The 17,467-nt window shown below is 44.1% G+C and overlaps 1 protein-coding gene across 6 annotated transcripts in view; it reads left to right on the top strand.

Annotated features, from left to right (window-relative positions):
* Positions 1–17,467, top strand: part of Ttc7b (tetratricopeptide repeat domain 7B) — a 249,360-nt gene that overhangs the window by 119,604 nt on the left and 112,289 nt on the right. For all 6 annotated transcript variants that reach the window (XM_063240840.1, XM_063240837.1, XM_063240838.1 and 3 more), the window contains 2 exons: positions 6,047–6,110; positions 10,095–10,232. In XM_063240840.1, the coding sequence (XP_063096910.1) occupies positions 6,047–6,110; positions 10,095–10,232 (202 nt within the window). The remainder of the gene's footprint in view (positions 1–6,046; positions 6,111–10,094; positions 10,233–17,467) is intronic.

Here is a 17,467-nt window from a genome sequence, read left to right on the forward strand (position 1 = left end):
ACTTCCCATTTGTAACACTGATCCTGATGGGGTGCACCTGAAAAGCAAGCTCCGCCAGCGAGCTCCCTTCCTGTCCCACAATCACAGTGGAATTGAAACAGAGTGCGAGTTCTCTGCACCTCTTGAATTTTGAGGGGAAATAAAATTGGCAGATGCTGAGTAGGCAGAGGGGAGAGATCACCTGTCATAGGCCTCCTTTCTTCTTTGGGTTACTTATTTTTAGGTGTCTTATTGAAACAGAACAAACAGGGAAGGAGAAACACAGAGAAGTATAAAATTTGATGAGTTTTAGCTACATGAACACATCCATGTCATAAGCATCCTGGTCAAGAAGTAGACATTACTACTGGAGCCCTAGAGACTCTCTGTACTTTCTCACAGTTACTACTTTTGTCCAAGGGCAGCTGTCTTCACATGTAGAACAATAATGAGTCTGGCTTATTTTAGAAATGTATATAAGGTGGGTGCAGAGGCACATACCTATAGTCCCAGAATTTAGAAGGCTGAAGCAATGAGGGTCGACCAGGCTCGGCAACATAATGAAACCCTGTCTCCAAATAAAAAATTAATAACTCGTTGTTGCATCAACACTATGGAAAAAAGAAATTTATATAAATGGAATTGTGCAATATGCCCTCATTTATGTTTAACTTCTTTTGTCTAACACATTTGAAAAATTTGCTCATATTTTTGCAGGTAGTAGTGATTTGTTTTCATTGCTACATAGTATTCCGTGGATCAGTTCTGCAATACTGATGATTGATTATGATGGCTTGAGCTGTTTCCTTTTCTATCTGGAGCTAATGGGGATAGTGCTGCTGCAAATGCTCTTGATACATATCTTAGTATGTGTGCATGCATGTTTCTGTCAGGTGTATGTTTTCATTCATTGTATGCCTTCTTATAAAAATGTATGTTGCCTTAGATAATTAAGTGCATGTTGGAGTGGATGATTAGCACAAGCAAAGCACAAGACTTAAAACTAGTGTTGGGCCAGGAAGCAGAACATGAAAATGTCAGTAGGGTGCCACCGAGTGCCTGGCGACCTTCGAGGAGAAGGTGCCCGCCATTAGTGCTAAGCATGGGTTTGAAGCCCTGTTCCCCCACACAGAGGTTTCTAGTAAGGTTGGAGCTGGTTCAGGTGGAAAGATGAGGGCATTGCAGTGTTAGGATGATAGACAGCCCTGGGGCAGAACCAAAGCCATGTGAGTGGCCACCTGTCACCCTGGGCAAGCCCGGCTCACCTCTGGGTCCCAAGAATACAGGAGCCATGCCTGGGGTAGGGCATGTGGACTTTGTGGGACTCACCCCCATGCCTGCTCAGGGCAGAGCTCAGAGCACCTATCTGATTGCCCTTTTTCATGAAGGGATTATTGATTTGTGTGAGTTGATCCAACAGGGAAGGATCATGTGGAGGTCCAGTCTCTTAAGCTGAACCAAGTGATTCCTAATAACCAAGATGCACTGTTGTAGTCAGGGCTTGCAAGGGAATAGATTTAATACAGGATACGTAATTTGTAGGATTATTTTATAGTATTCATCCAAAGAGTCAAATGCTAATGAGAGCAGGAGATCTGCCCACTAGAAACCCAAAGAATTCAGCTGATGGCCTGATTCCCATGGCAATGTCCTCCACAAGCCCAACTGGGGGCCTAGAGCCCACAGCAATGTCTCACACAAGTGTGTATCAAGGGTCTTCACTGGGAAGGCCCAAAGATCAGAGATAGAGACTAGAAAGTCTGCACCAACAGGGTAAAGGATCTGGACTAATAGGCTGAGTGTCTGCACCAGAGCTAGGAAGTGGCTCAAAGTAAGGACCAGAGATCCCCCAAAAACAACCACTGCCATCCTCAGTGACAGCAAGGTCCTGAGCTCCTCCAGGATGAGAACAGCTGAGTTCATATGAGGAAGCCATCACGACAAGCTTCTCCAGAATCAGCAGCATAGCACCTTCGCCAGTTCTCTGTTTATGCTGTTGGCAGCAGTCCTCAGGTGGGCCTTCTACACCCTGCCACACTCAGTCCAGCTGGGTGTTACAGCTTGACCATTAGTTGATTCACCTCAGTCCAACCCTGGTTTCACACCTGGCACATTTCCTTAAACCATACTTTCCCAGTGGCATGTTTGTGAAAAGTTAACATGTCTTAACATGTCTACAATGTTTATATATATATATATACACACACACATATATTTCTTACTACACTTATTTCTACATCAAAAGCAAAATTCCAGGTTAAAACCACAATACTTTGACTAATTAACCTGATTACAACCCTGGATATGAAAATGACATTAAAATCATATTAAAAGATATATTACAAATTACAACCTTTCCTTCCCATTAACTTTTTAACAGCAGGGCATGGTAAGACTGAAAATCAGGAATCTCCTGCCTTTCAAATACATTCTTCCCTTTAGGTGAAAAGCTTCAGTTTTTTTTCCCCATTGTTCTGTTCTTTCTCAACAACCACATTCTCCTGTTTCATTCTTACAACTCACAGTTCCATGGAGTCTTCCCTCTGGCCAAATGCTTCAAATTACCCTCTGGTTCTTTGCTTTTAATTTTGAATAGATCTGGCCAAAAGATCTAAATATTAACTTTGCCACCATCCCAACAGTAGACTACATTGAAATTTTTCTGCCACCCAGGAAATATCTCTAAACACCAACAAAATGCAGACTAGTTTGCTGCCAAAGCACAATGTATGTCACCTGGGATCCAGCAACCAATGGAGTCCTTCTCAATAGGAGCCTCCTGAGCCTCAGCTTAACTGGCAGCATTTTCATCAGTGCTCTGATTTTCCAGGCACCAACCAGAGTCTCCCATACAGTTTACAACATACGGGGGCTGCCTTTTCAGCCAGTCTCAAAAAATTTTCCAAATTAATACCCAAGGCTTTTAAGCCACTCAGCCAGGGAGCATCACATCAGTGACTCCAATCCTGGTACAAATTTGTGTCGTGGTTGCTTTTCTCACTGCTGAGACTAAATGCCCAACACTCAATGTTAAAGGAGAAAAGGTTTATTTAGCTCACATTTTGTAGAGGTTTCAGTGCATAATCGGCTGGCCGCAAGGCAGAGGGGCAACAATTCATGGCAGCAGAAGGTAACAGAAGCAATAAGAGCAAAAGGAGTAGTAACAGACCCCTTTGTGCCCCTTTCACTCAGGCTAGGATTAGGGCGGTGCCAGTCCAATCAGTGGACTGATCCAGCAGTCATTCACCCTTAATCCCAGCGTTGCATTATAAATCAATCACATACCCTAGCTTCAGCTGCTTCCAAAAAGCGCCCCCCCACCCCACCCCATGACTACATGAGGCTTTGGGAGGACATCCAGATATAACCGTGACAGGCATTCTTAATTGTAATTTAAATCCTTTTCCTCTCTACCCAGATGGGACCCTGATGGTGGATTCTGCCTCCATGTGCTTAGCACAGTGTGAAGCCATGGTGGGGCTTGGCTCCTGGGCTCTTATCTGGCTCCTGCAGGGGCCTCATATTCAGCATTTTCCCTCATGATGTCCGGTGCATTGTACATCTCTGCTGCCGCCTTGGAGTCATTACTAGAAACCCTCTGCTCTGTGGGCTGGCAGAGCTCAGCCTTCCCTACACCTAAGTGGAGTCGCTCTGACTTCTGGGTGGTGCTGTAAATATTTAGACCTCTGTCTTCTCGTTTGTCATGCAGTAGCTCTAGATGATGGAAGAGACGAAATGCAATTGGATGTGGTTGAGTTAATTTCTTTGATATGAGTTTTTTTTTCTACCACAAACAACATCATTTTTGACATAGTTGGAGAAAATTTCAAGAAAGAACTATTATCTGGAAGGCCTGGCAAGACATGCTTACTCTTTGCACATAAGGTCCACACCTTTGTTCCCTGTGTCCTCTATGGAGTCACATCATAAGCTGGCCAGTTCATCCAAAGTGAGGAGACAGGCAGTTTCCCTAAAGGGCACCTTGTGCCCTACCAGACTAGTTGGCACGCAGCCCTCCCACGCTCAGCCCAGCAGCAGCCCTGGCACTTCCACCCCTGAACCAGGCTGCTTTGGAAGCTTGTCCTGACTGCCTACTGGTCCCTGCTTCTTGCTGTGCCCTTGCCCACACTTGCCTTTCAGAGAAACTTCCTTTAGAACCAAAGCCCTGGCTTTCCCACTTTCCAAATCTGGGGCTTAGTAGTGCAGGATCTCCCCTCTGAGGTTCTTGGGCCTCAAAAAGGAGAATGTCACAAAAGCAAGGCCTCAGTGAATTTGACCATGACCCTTTCCTCCCCTCTTGTCAGAGCAAGGAAGAGAGAATGAATGGCCAGAGATGGAGCTCGAGAGTTCATAAGGAAAGAAAGGACAGTAGTCCAGTATATAGGTTTTTGGTTATGTCTCTTAAAACCATTCTCTCTCCCTTCTTCTCCCTCCTCCCTCTGCTGCGCTGAGTAACCATCCTGCTGTTACAATAGGGAGGGCCTAGGAAGTGGAATTAGAGTCAGTTAATGCGCTACTTGTTAGCAACTCTGGTAAAAATAACACAACCCAGTGTTTCACCAGGCTGGATGGCTCAAATGGAATTTGGAGATTATCCATGGACTGAATTGGCTAGTGTTAAGTCACAATTAGCATAGGCCCGCTCTGCAATTAGTCTGAACAATGCAGAACTGGCTATATATGAAAAAAATGATTAACGTTACTGTATTATTTATTTACAAGGTCCCCATTGCATGTAGGCACAGCCAGACTATCAGGAAGTGATTGCTGGATGTGCACATACCTATGGGGGACACTCTTAATTTAAAGGCTTTAGAGTCTATTTCTGATTTCAAGGGGAAAGAAATGTATCTTCTGAAAAAAATCAGGTCACTGTAAGCCAACTCCTGAAGGAAGTAGCCTCAAGCCCCAGAATCCTTCACGAGGGCTGGGCCAGCCTTGCTGTAAGATCATGGCTACAGCAATGAAAAAACATCCCTGCCTGCGATGTCACAGTTGCCATAAGAGGACCAGACACTATACTCTTTTCTGTCTCCCTCTGAAGTGCCTTGTGATACAGTACAAAACTAGACAGCATTTCAAAAATAACAAGTATTTATAATTATTTGGAAAATATGGTGGTTTCACCTTTTGTGGGGAAGAAATCTCCTAAGTGATTGTAATGTTATTCCTAGAAAGATATAAATTCAGTCTTTATTTAGTGGTCTTCAAAATATCCATGAGTTTTTGAGTCAAGATTGTTTGTATTTATTGCAAACTCTATGCTCTCAAGAAAAGTTGAGTCTGGGCCAATTGATGATAACATTCTTGATTCTACTCAAAGGATACTAGGGTTTTAGAACCAGAAGAAAAAAATGCTGCAAGTCTTTAAAAGTGCTCACAGCATAAAAAATAGGAAACAGGGAGTACAGATTGGGGTTATGTTTGGGTTTTTTAATTTTAATTTTTTTCTAATCCTCAGCAACATTGAGCTTAAAAGCTTTTTCTTTTAATCCAAGATTTTAGAGTTCAGCCAAATTCCATAAAATAGATTAATGAGACAGCTCTTGCATGCCACCCCTTAGTAGAAAATGTGTTTAAGATAACTCACCAGATCCTGCAGGATTAGTGAAATCACTGTTACTTCCAATCTTTTATTTCATTTGAATGATAATATAAAATATGCCACTTAGTAGGTGATAGATAAGGAGAGTGCTATTTGGTGAAATGTCTACAGTTTATGCTCTCATAATGGGTTTAAGCAAAAGCTGGTATTATTTACATAATGTCAGTTTGTAGAAATCTAAATTTCTGCCTCAGTTTTGGGTACATGTGTTATTTAGGCTTTTAACTTTTTTTTTAAACAGCATTATTTCACCCTCTACCTACCATTAAAATATATAGCTAAAATGTATTAATTTATAGATTTCCAGAAAAAATAAGAAAATTCAAGTGTTGAAATTATATAGCATTTTTTTCTTGGACTTTCTAAAAATCGAGACACTTTTAGCATCCTGGTCTACTTGTGGTTGTACATTTTGTGTTATTTTGAAATAACCGTATATCAAAGTTGGTTTTCTTTATGCAGCATTTTTTGTCCTCAAGAAAATACTGAAGAGGCCCTGTTGTTACTGCTGATTAGTGAATCAATGGTAAGTGGAATGTGTATTTCATTGTTGTGTCCCCTGTCCCTAGAGTCCCTTTTTAACTGTGATCAGTCCCTTGATATGGTGATTTTTTTTTTCAGGAGAAAATGCTTTCTAGGGGGAGTGCCTGGGTTGGGGAGGAAGCAGTAGAAGTTTAAAAAGAGGGATGACTCTTAATTCTTGGACTAGGAGGCCATGTCCCTTGGTCATCCTGGAGCTTGGACAATTAGCTTAACAATTAGCAGGTATCTTAGTTCGTTCATTCATTTACCACTGGTGACACTAGATTAGTTATATAAGTAGACTATATAGTTAAGAAGACCACAAAGGAACCTTGCAAGAGAGAGAAGCCCCTGATGGGGAACCTTCTCAAGCCTTCTCAGTTGCAGTGGTATGAAAAGAATGCTGGGGTAAATCACTCCCTGGACTTGCAAATCTCCAGTTTTCTTCACGGGAGCCTAAAGAAACCACCTGGTCCTCTGTGCTGGTGAGCTCTGCACTTTCCTGCCTGTTCCCAGGCACTGCAGAAGCTCAGGCCTGCCTGAGCTCACTCCTGCTCCTGGGCTCTGCTGTGTTTGCCAGACCATCAGATTCTTTCTAAATGTTTTCTGAATTTTGGCAGGATGTGGAAGTTTGAGATCTAAAGCTGCATCATTCACCGTTTGCTGGGTCTCTCCTCTGTCCAACATTAAGCCTTACAGTCTCCAAGCTTGGGGATAATATGCCAACAACCTAGGCAAACGATGGGTGCTGAGCACCTGAGCAGAGTATCAGGCTCTTGGAACTTGAAAGGACCAAGGGGGCTCACATTCATTCACTTCCTTTTACAGATGAGGAATCTGTGACCCAGAGCAGGCAAAACTCATGCATGGTGCAGAAATCTGCTCTTCCTATAGATTGTACTCTTTCCCAACCCTGCCATGATGTGCATCCAGGCAGCAGACTAAAAAGGGAATCAAAAGGAAAGCAAGAGAAGGGGTGTCCCTTCTCCCATGATCCCTGGCCAAGCGTGGGGTTTAATTGGAGGTGTGGAATACACTCGGGAAAAAGCCCTGGACATACTGTACCAAAAGAACGCATGTGTGCTGGGAGAAGGTGGGATCATCAGAGGCCATGTCGGTCAGGGAGGGTAGCCTTCTTGCCTTGGTTTAACACTGAGTTTTTTGTTTGGGGAAGTGGCACGGCGATGTTTCCAAGAGCCAGACTCCTTGAGTTACCACCGCTTGGTACTTGGACTGCTTGACGTCAGAGGGCTCCTTTCTTCCCAGGAAGCAGGTTGCCCCCTTGGCTCATCTTTCCTTGACTGTCAGCTGCACCTTAGGGCAGTATCATTTATATTCTCCGCCCTGCCTTGGCACACTCAGGGGCGATACATAGGTGGCCAGGCTGGCACTTGGTGGTGTTCAGTCTTTCTCAAGTGAACAAGTCTCACCTACTTGGTCACCACTTTATCAGTGAGGGTCAGCTCCCATGGGTCTCCAAGCTAATATCTACTCACCCTGGGCTGGACTTTTTATAACGTAGTTAAAATGGGGCAAACTTCATTCTGAATACTTGGTGACTGAAAGAGGTTTGCCCTAGAATAAATTACAGGACATTATGGCGGTGGAAGGCCACATCGGGGCTGTTTACTCTGAGGTCACTTCCTCCTTCCCCTATTACAACTTCCTTTTCCCTTTCCCAGTGCACAGGAAGAAAATTCCAATCAGTTCTTTGTGTCATCAATGCCTATACCCCGTACCCCAAATCCAGGCCCTAGAAAACCCAGACAGCTGCTGGTTGTGGGCTCCTCTCCACGCCCTTGGAATACTTTTTTTTTTAAATTCTGCTCCTTTTTGATGCCAAAAAACTCTTAACAGTGACCAGACTTTCTAGATGACTGGATGATTCTGCTGCCTCGCCTGGTCACGTGTTCCAGTCTGTAATTTTGAAAACATGGCCACACCTGTACAACACTTGCTCCAGGTGTAGTGCAAATGCTGTGGAGTGATGTCCTGCTCCTTAATGAAAGAGATAAAAACTGATAATACTGACGAACCCTTTGAGACAGTCAGGTTCGACTCTGTGGTGTTTAATTTCTGGAAAGATCTTTTTTTTTTTTAATTATTCTTTTATTTTCAAGCCACCAACACATCTGATTTTTTTTTTTTTTAAATTTCGGAAAGATATTTTTAGGTGATGGTGAAATCAGTGACATCCTTGGTAAATATGAAGAACTAGGGTCCCAACCGAAATGATAGTGTTCTCCCTGTGAATAATTCCAAAATTAAGTTGTTCTTAGGCACCTTTTATTCCATGCCCTTTGACTACTTGGTTTTTCAGTTTTTAGGCAAAAAAATGATGGTGCTCAATCACAGAATCAAACTGAAAGTTGCCAAGCTTTTTGAATATCTGAGAGAATTACATTCTTCATTGGTTCTGACTTTAGAAGCATAAATTTATCTATCGTCTCTCCACCTCCAAGAAATCATTTGGGATTATACTTGCATTCTCACTGCATAGCAAATTTCCCCTAGAAAAAGAGATTATCAGAACTATGTTTGCATAACTACCACTGAAACAATATTTTGGCATCTGTATTATTTGTGGATCTGCTTGAGGTGATAGAATATCTTTTTATTCAAAATCAACTAATATGTTCTCTGAAAATGAAAAAAACAAAAAACAAAACAAAAAGCAATGTATTTGATACACTTGAAAATCTCTCCCAGAGAGTATTTGTTGTATTTCATTTTATTCTCTTCTAGGCATTGGTCTCCGTGTGGAACATTTATAAGCAAATAAATAAAGGGAGACCATTTACAGCAGGCGTCTTAGGGTACCTTTTGTTGGGCACTGTGTAATGAAAAACTTCGAATGAAATCTTCAAAAGCAGGCTTGTTTCCATAAGAGATGACTCACCTTGTAGGAAGTGGCCTGTCTTAGATATTCTCATTTGTTTCTGACATTTAAGAGCCAGGAGTTTTACAGTGAGTAATTTCTGTTGGGTGGCTAGAAGTAAATGCCTTAGACTCACACAGAAAGAAAGCTTTTTGCCTCATTAGCAAGAGAAAGGGATGCCCATGGCCTTTGCAAATGTCAGGCAGGAAGATAAACATCAGCCCGGGGGACAAGTGACTCTGGAAATACAAGCCGCCACTTTCACAGGAGACTAGGGGCCCTTTCTCTGCTTCCAGGGCCAAATGGGCCTGAAGACTTCTGTTAATTAGCAAGAGGGAAAATTTAACTATATTGATTCAGAACACCCTAGTACAAAAACTAAATGGAAAATAAGCTGGCCGTTGAGTCAAGTTACTCTGAGGAGCATTTGACTTCTGGAGTGAGCTTGGATACACCTGACATGTTTGAGCGCTCAGCACTCAGATTTGAAGGTAGCAAGGTGCTCTCTTCAGGCCTCTGTGGCAATATTTAAAGGCAAGCTCAGGTTCCTCCTTGTCTTGTCATACATCTCAGTCTTGTGCTTCCCTTTACAAGATTGAATTAGTCTTTGAGGTCTCTTCTGTGAAGACACCATACAGGAATTTGAATGTTGCTCAGTGATAGAGAAGTCTGACGTATCTCCATGGGTTAGACAGAACTCCCCGACGCCATAAGGTAGTTGGAAATGCAGGGCCAACAATGTTCTCCCACTCTGGAATGTAGCACAGAAGCAGGAACACAAGGAGGCATAGCTGGCTCCCACTGGATGGATCCTGCTGCTGTGTGTGTCTGCCACAAGGACCTCTCTGAGCCTGAGACCAAGGGCCACTCCCTGCTCTGTGTTAGCCCCAAAGCTTCCCCAGAGACTGACTGCTGGGTTCACACTACCATGTGCCATGATGCTCCAGGGATTTTGCATACATCACCCGAGGTGACAGGCCCTTTACTTGCTTCTGTCCTCCAGAAGGCAAATCATGTGGAGCGGGAGGGCCTAGCTGGCTTCTCTACACAGTGACGGTGGTGAACGTGGGCTGGCTCTCCATCTGTTTCTCTCTTCCATGTCATTTTCAGGCCAACCGGGACGCTGTGCTGAGCAGGATACCAGAGCACAAAAGTGACCGCCTCATCAGTCTGCAGAGTGCGTCTGTGGTCTACGATTTGCTGACCATTGCTCTTGGAAGAAGGGGCCAGTATGAGATGCTATCAGAGGTATAACTGCCAGGCCTGGGTAGCTTCCGGAGGTTGTGGGGGCTGTATGTCTCCAGGAGCCATGAGACCTGGTCCCGGGCCCCCTCTATCACTGCCAAACTTCTGACATTGGTCCAGCCGTTTAGCTTTGGCTTCCTGTCTGTAAAAGGAAATAGGCTAAATGATAAGGTGGTGGGATTGATCAGCAAGCTCTCACTACACATGGTCCATCATTCCCAAGGCTGTGAGTGTGTGGGAGGGGAGGGTGGCATTTTTTAGGCAGTTTCTCTTCTCGTGTAATTTCCATCATAACCAGAGTCGTGCATCTGCGATATTAATTTCCTGTTAAAAGTTTCACTTAAAATATCAGTGTAGGACTCCTGGCGACTTGGCAGTTTGAGGCACATGTGCCATGTGTTGGTTGGTGGGGACGTTTCAGGTGAGGTAGATGCTGACTTTATTTAGGGGATTTTACTTGGTCACAAGATACTCCTAGATTATAGATTGTATAAGATGCCACCATCTTCTCATCCTCTTAGCTTCTGGGAAGCACTCAGGGTGGGAGCTCAACGGTTACAGTTGCAGCCAGAGCTGGTTCATCTGGGCTATGGTTATGTATTATTAAGTTCCTGCCCAGAGTACCAGATTGCACCATGGTAGGGCTGAATAAGTAAGGAAACCACTTTTTTTTTTTTTTTTTGTCTTTTTCTGTTTTATCGGTACCAGGGATCGAACTCACGACTGCCTGCTTGCAAGGCAGGCGCTTATGCCGCTGAGCTAAATCCCCAACCCCCTGTAAGGAAACCATTTTATCTTCTCTTTAGAAAAATGAACAGACAGACAGACAGACAGGAAGAAAAGAAAGAAAGAGAGAGACTCCATTTTGTTAAAATGAACTTTTCCATGTTACTCATCTGTCTCTTTCTAAATTTATACCCATTGCAACAGCCTCTGGGCACAAGAACAGGGAATGAAATACAGTAACAGATTGGCTGAAATCAGATAAGCACTCGCCTCACCCTGTAGCCCGCCGTGCATGGCCACATTAGGCAGGAACCTTGGGAACAGATGAGCCTGCATAGCTTGAATCTTTTTTTAGTCTTTGGTTTGGTGACTACTTGGGGCAATAGTTACTCAGCCTTCCCAAAAACAAAACAACAAAGGCACACACAAACCCTCACGATGTGGCTAGATGTGACCACGTGTCAGGATGCCCTGGAACACGTGGCCTGCACCCCCAGAACTCAGTGCAGGTGGAGGTTGGCCCAGATTGATCCAGGCCCTCGATGGGTGCCTTGGTTTCCAGGGCTACTTCCTCCGGACTAGTGTGTCTGCTACACGGCCTGTCTTTGGGGTCAGTGTGCCCAGCTCTCGGTTGAGTTCTTTTAAGGTGAACTTCCTCCTTTCAGACACGACTGGACACCTCCCTAGGCCACAGTGGGTGTGGGTTGCATGTCTGCTTTTATCCCCTCATGTAGCAGTGTAGCCTTTGTGTCATGTCTGAGACAGTGTGAGGAGCCCGAGGTGGCCAGCTTGCATGGCCCCTGCCCATGGGCTTGTCATTCCATGAATGGCTGTGGGGGATGGCTGTCACCTTAGCAGAATTCCTCTGCAAGCTGGCAGTTAGTTCCATGGTGTGTGCTTCCTCCATGCATGGAATCCCAGGACCTTGTTTTCACTCAGATGACTTTCATCTTGATGTCACATGTGGCTTCCACCTTGTAGTGGTGACCTGATGCTCAGGTCACCGAGTAATCTGGTCACAGGAGCCTCTGCAGTTCAGAATGGTGCCCATTACTCACATTTAAATGATGGAGACAGCACTGAATGTTACATCAAATATTTTAGAATGACAGGGTAGGGGCTGGGAATTTAGCTCAGTGGCATAAGCACCTGCCTTGCAAGCAGGCGGTCATGAGTTCGATCCCTGGTACTGATAAAAATGAAAAAGACAAAAAAAAAAAGAATGACAGGGTAGAAGAAAGGGAACATACCACTGTGTAACCCTTGGAGGCTTTTGGATTTTATACCATATCTGTGTTTTTATGTATTAAAAATATAAATCAGTTGATTAAATAAATGAAACAGAAGATGTGCATTTCGTCAACACATGCATGTACTGTCACCTGTTCTGAGCCAGGGGCTGTGAGTAAGGCCAGGGGCATGGCCAGGAGCAAGGCCGCCAATGCAGAGGGCAACAGCTGGCCGCAAGTGGCTACCGTCTGTGTGGCCAACCAAGGGAAGGCTTAGCACGGGTTCTGCATCCATCAATGAGGGCCTTGAGTCTTGGCCTCAGCCTTTTTTGCCTTATGTACTTTAGGCAATAGAAACCCTCCATCCACCCACCCACAAATGTGACAACCACGCTGTCACAGATCTTCTAAGATGGTAGATGTTGTGGTAAATACTCATGGCACCTTGAGGTTTCAGGTGCACCCTGGACGTCCTGCTTACCTCCCAGGGGGCTGGGTCCACCCTGTGTGAGAAGGGACCCTCTCTGCTTCTGACAAGGCCACGTCTTCTTAGACTGGCTGCTTTCCGCTTTTCCTCATTTACTGGGGTTTCTTGGATCTATTTGCCTCTGTTCCCGTCGTTTGCCCTTCCATTTTCTCAGAACTTTTAAGTTAAAAGGGAGTTGGGTTTTGTTTAAGTGGAGCCAAAATTCGTATAACAAACTTAACCATTTAAAAGTATGTGACTCGGGGGCGTTTAGTATGTTCACACTGTTGTGCAGCTGTGTTAGTCAGCTTTGTATCACTGTAATGGATTATCTTACACAGACTGCTTACCAGGCATTTAGCTCACAGTTTTGGAGGCTCAAAGTCCAAACAGCATAGTGTGGACTCTATAGAGAGCGCAGCCCACTAGCTGCTTCATCTCATGATGGGAGCATGCAGGGACAAGTCAGTGACTACATCCCAACCCAGGAGCAGGCAGGAGGATGGTTGGCCCAGATTGGTCCAGGCCCTCTCTGGGTGCCTTGGTTTCCAGGGCCAGGTGTGCTCATTTTATTACAGCCCTCTCACCCTAGGGAGTTTAGGACCCAGCTTCCAAGGGTTCCGCCATCTCTGTACAGCCTCACCTATAGACCAAGTCATCGACACTCCCAGTGCCACCCCCCATGGATACTCAAGCCACACCCAAATCATAGCAGGAACCGTGTCTAATTCCCAAACATCTTCATCATCCTAAGAGAAAACTTTGCACCCATTAAGTAGTCATTCCACATTCCGCCCTCCGTCCCTGTCACCTTCCAATCTGTTTTCTGTCTCTATGTACTTATCTATTTGGGATATTTCATATAAGTAGAATTATCTAACCTGTGACCTTTTACATCTGACTTGCAGTTGGTATGTTTTCAAGGTTATTTTCCATAATGCACCGTCTACTGGTGTTGGCATTTCACCTCTTCTATGACTGAATAATATTCCTTTGTGTGGATACACAATTTGTCTCTCCACTCATTGGCTGATGAATGCATGGGTTTAAAATCCAGTTACCCTGACAGTAGCGCTGTTCCCATCAGCCAAAAGGGAAATGATTCATGTGTCTCACAGATGTTAGTGATTATCATTTTTTTCATTCTTGTTGTGGAATATTTTTCTCTTTCATCTCTTGCACTATCACCAAAGTGTTAGTGATAAAACCCAGGACAGCGTGAGGCCCTTCTGTTCAAAACAATCATGACCTCCTCTTCTCCCCCGCCTTGTATATTTTCCTTTTATTTCATTATTTCTCTTCCTGCCGTATCGAACAATCCTTCAGGCTCCTTGAAGGATCCTTGAATTGTATATAAATTACAAAAGATGATAAGTCACTTAGAATCCAGCTGTCCTGAGACATTTTAGAAGCCATCTTTTCACCCGTCTTTATGAGTACATGCACGAACGTGTGTAAATTTTAAGGAAGGTGACTGTATCACAAATATTTGTTTCTGTGGTGCTGGGGATTGAACTCAAGGCCTCACACATTCTGTGCAAACATTCTATCATTCAGCTGCATTGCTAGCCCATTTTTGTATTCATTTTTTAAATTTTGAGACAGGGTTTTGCTAAGTTGCCCAGACTAACCTCAAACTTGTGATCCTCCCACCTCAGCCTCCCAAGTAGCTAGGTGATAGGTGTAAGCCACCACACCTAACTCATGCACATTTTGCTGTGGTTATTTTCAGTCTCTCTTCTCCTCTCTGTGACACAGTGCCCCGTCTGTCTTCTCATACCGAAAACCCAGGTCGCCAACTAGTGTGTCCTTGAGCCCAGTCTCTAGAATCAGAATGCTAGCAGACAACTCCTTCTAAAAGTGGCTCACCGGCTACCAGGTTCTGGGTTACTTGCCTCTCCCTCTGGAGTTAAGATTCCAGGTTTTTCTTGTCTCAAACACAGCACTGAGCAAAAAGTATAGTGAGGTTTTATTCAAGAAGGTGAGGAATGAGGGGGAAACTGGCTCTGCAGAGTGAGTTTGGGTCTCGTAAAAGGAGAAAAATCATAAAAGGACACCATGGTAAAAAGGGGCTACTGTGAGAAAAGTCATGATAGCAAGCTTTTCTTGGTGTCTGAGTCCTCTCTACTGTCTGAATCTCAAGAAAACCCAAGAGAATTTCTCCATGCAAGTCCTGAGAGGCAGTGCTGAGGTACTGGGCCTCGGGCTCCTGTCAGCTCCAGGCATCGCAAGAAGTCCACGTGCAAGGCTTTGGGAAGTGTTCCACGCATCTGTTCTGGGATCTGTGTAATTAACAGGTCATGTTAACAGATCACCTTCCCCAGCCAGCTTATCCACCCTCTAAACCCTGTCTCAAGAGGGTTTTGGTTTGAGTTCTGGATCTGTCACTTAACAGTTGTGTGATCCTAGGCAAGTAGTGAGCCTCGTGTATCTCAGTTTCCCTTACTGTAAAATAGGAATAATACTTGTGCATGTCTCAGCAAGTGTGAGGATTACATTCATTAATAAATGTAAAGCACTCACATAGAGCCCGGCACAGAGAGCTCAGCAAATGACATCTGTATGCTGCTGATGCTGCAGTTACTACCACTATATCCCTAAGGACTACCAGGCACAGGGAAACTACCAGGCACAAAGAATGCAAAACAAGCTATTTCACCCTCAAGACATTTCCTGTCTACTTACTGAAACCAAACAGACGAGAAGACTTAACAGTGCAAGGATGTTAAATCCCAAGTGAACAGAATAGGCCAATTGTGGCAGAGAGTCAGACGGGAGCACTGATCGGAGGGTATGAGCTGCTGATGCAGAAATTAAATACAGCGTCTCTGCAGTTTTGCTCTGTGATGTTGGCTTCTGTGGTCAACATTGGTCTAAAAATATTAAAATGGAAAACTGTAGAAATAAACAAATTTAAAATTGCATGCTGTTCTGAGCGATGTAATGAAATCTTGCATTGTCACTGCTACAAAGGAGAGAGACAAAAAGGAACCAGAGCGAATCATCCCCAAGTGCATTGTTTCTATGCTTCTCACACCCCGTGTCCATCAGTCACGTAGTAACTTTTGGCTGTCAAGGTAATGTGCTTAGCATCATGGTGCTTGTGTTGAGGTGACCCTCATTTTACCTAATAATGGTCCATAAGTGCAAAAGTAGTGCTAGAAAGAGTGTTTTGGGGTGCTGTGGTTTCATGGGAGAGACAGAACAGTGTTCCTGTTCCTTCATGTTCTGTCCCTGTTCCTTTCTTCTGTGGTGCTTATATGAGACAGGGCTGCTCTTCTAGCTCAAGGTGACTGTCCTGGCATGTGCCCACGTCAAGCCTTTCTTTCCTGGGGCATTGTTTGGCCAGATTCTAGGCCTGGAGCATTGAGCAGCGGAAGTACAAATCCAAGGTTTACCATGGCCTCTCTCTGACAGTTTAAATATAAGCACAATGTTTACCATTTCTCCAGTGCTATGCATTTTCATGGTTCTGTAAAGACTAATTGTGAGGCTTGCTGAAAGGTTCATGTAGGAAGGAACTCTTCTTTTTTCCCCTTCAATTTAAACAGCAAGCACTAGTTGGCATGACAACCCATGCTATTAAAAGTAAAGCAATAAGCACGGCTTCCTCTGTTTTTTAGAATGAACCCAAGCTGCTAAGGAGGTTTGTTTCTCAATTTGACTATTAATGGCTTCATTTTGATGGCATATTATGGGGTCTTTTTGGAAGGCTGTGTGTGTTCCCCCTACATAGACATGGCAGCTTTAAAGACAGACGTGGTATTTTTAGCTTCCCTGTTGAACTTATGTTCATTTGTTTATGGGAAATCACAACAACATATATTCTGTGGGTACAACTGCCTGGGTAGTGATTGTACCAAAGGGACATTTGCACCTCCCCAACCTGAATGTTGATCTGTTCGGGGAACATTGTGAAAAGCACCATGTGTTTGCTAAGCCTGCTAACCAGGACACCATTTGCTAATTTGCTTTTGAACTGGACATCTTGTGCAGCCCCACTGGTGGAGCAGACTCCACTTTGACGTAGGTATCCCTTGAAGGCATCAGTGGCTGTGAGTGACCAGGTGGAGCCACAGGTGTTCAGCTCATGGCAGTGGAGTAAAGCCCTGCTGGAACACCAGCGCAGCTGACACTCCTCTTTCCAGGATTTAGAGGTCAATTGGCCCCTTTCAGGCAGTCGATGTGCCTTCCCCATGCAGGTCCAGAGGCTAATGGTCATTCCATGGAAATTAGGCAGCGGAAGGCCAGACAGACCTCAGTTCTAGTCTAGCTTTGTGATCAGCCTGGTAGAGACCAACAGTGTCATTTTTGTATGACAGCCTGTCAGAAGAATCCCAACCCTAGCACAGCCACTGGTATCTCCAGTCCCACATTATGGAAGCATTTTTTGAATGAAACATTGCTTTTTCCTGGTGGCCCTCAAAGAAAATGCCTGTACTCTTTGGCATTGGGAGGCACAGAAGTTTAAACCCTTAAAAGTGGTGCAGTTCAGAGAAACCAGTATCCAAGGATATAACTCATGTTTTTCCTTCTGCTTTTAAAAATGTTTAAAGTATTCCATTTTAAAGGTACATTTTTAAAGTATGCCTTTTAAAAAAGCACAATCCAGTGCATTCAATTTCATTGTCCTTGTTATATAACTATTATCACTATTTCCAAACTTTTCCATCATCTCAAAGAGAAACTATATTCATTAAGCAATGGCTCCCCATTCTCTCCTCCCCTCTATACTCTGGCAAACTGTAATATACTTTCTATCACTGAATTTGCCAATTCCAGGTAGCTGGTATAATGTGGAGTCATACAGTAGTGTT

Source organism: Cavia porcellus, unplaced genomic scaffold (assembly GCF_034190915.1).
Source record: "Cavia porcellus strain 051 isolate PalLab524CR breed Dunkin Hartley unplaced genomic scaffold, mCavPor4.1 scaffold_31, whole genome shotgun sequence".
NCBI lineage: Eukaryota > Metazoa > Chordata > Mammalia > Rodentia > Caviidae > Cavia > Cavia porcellus.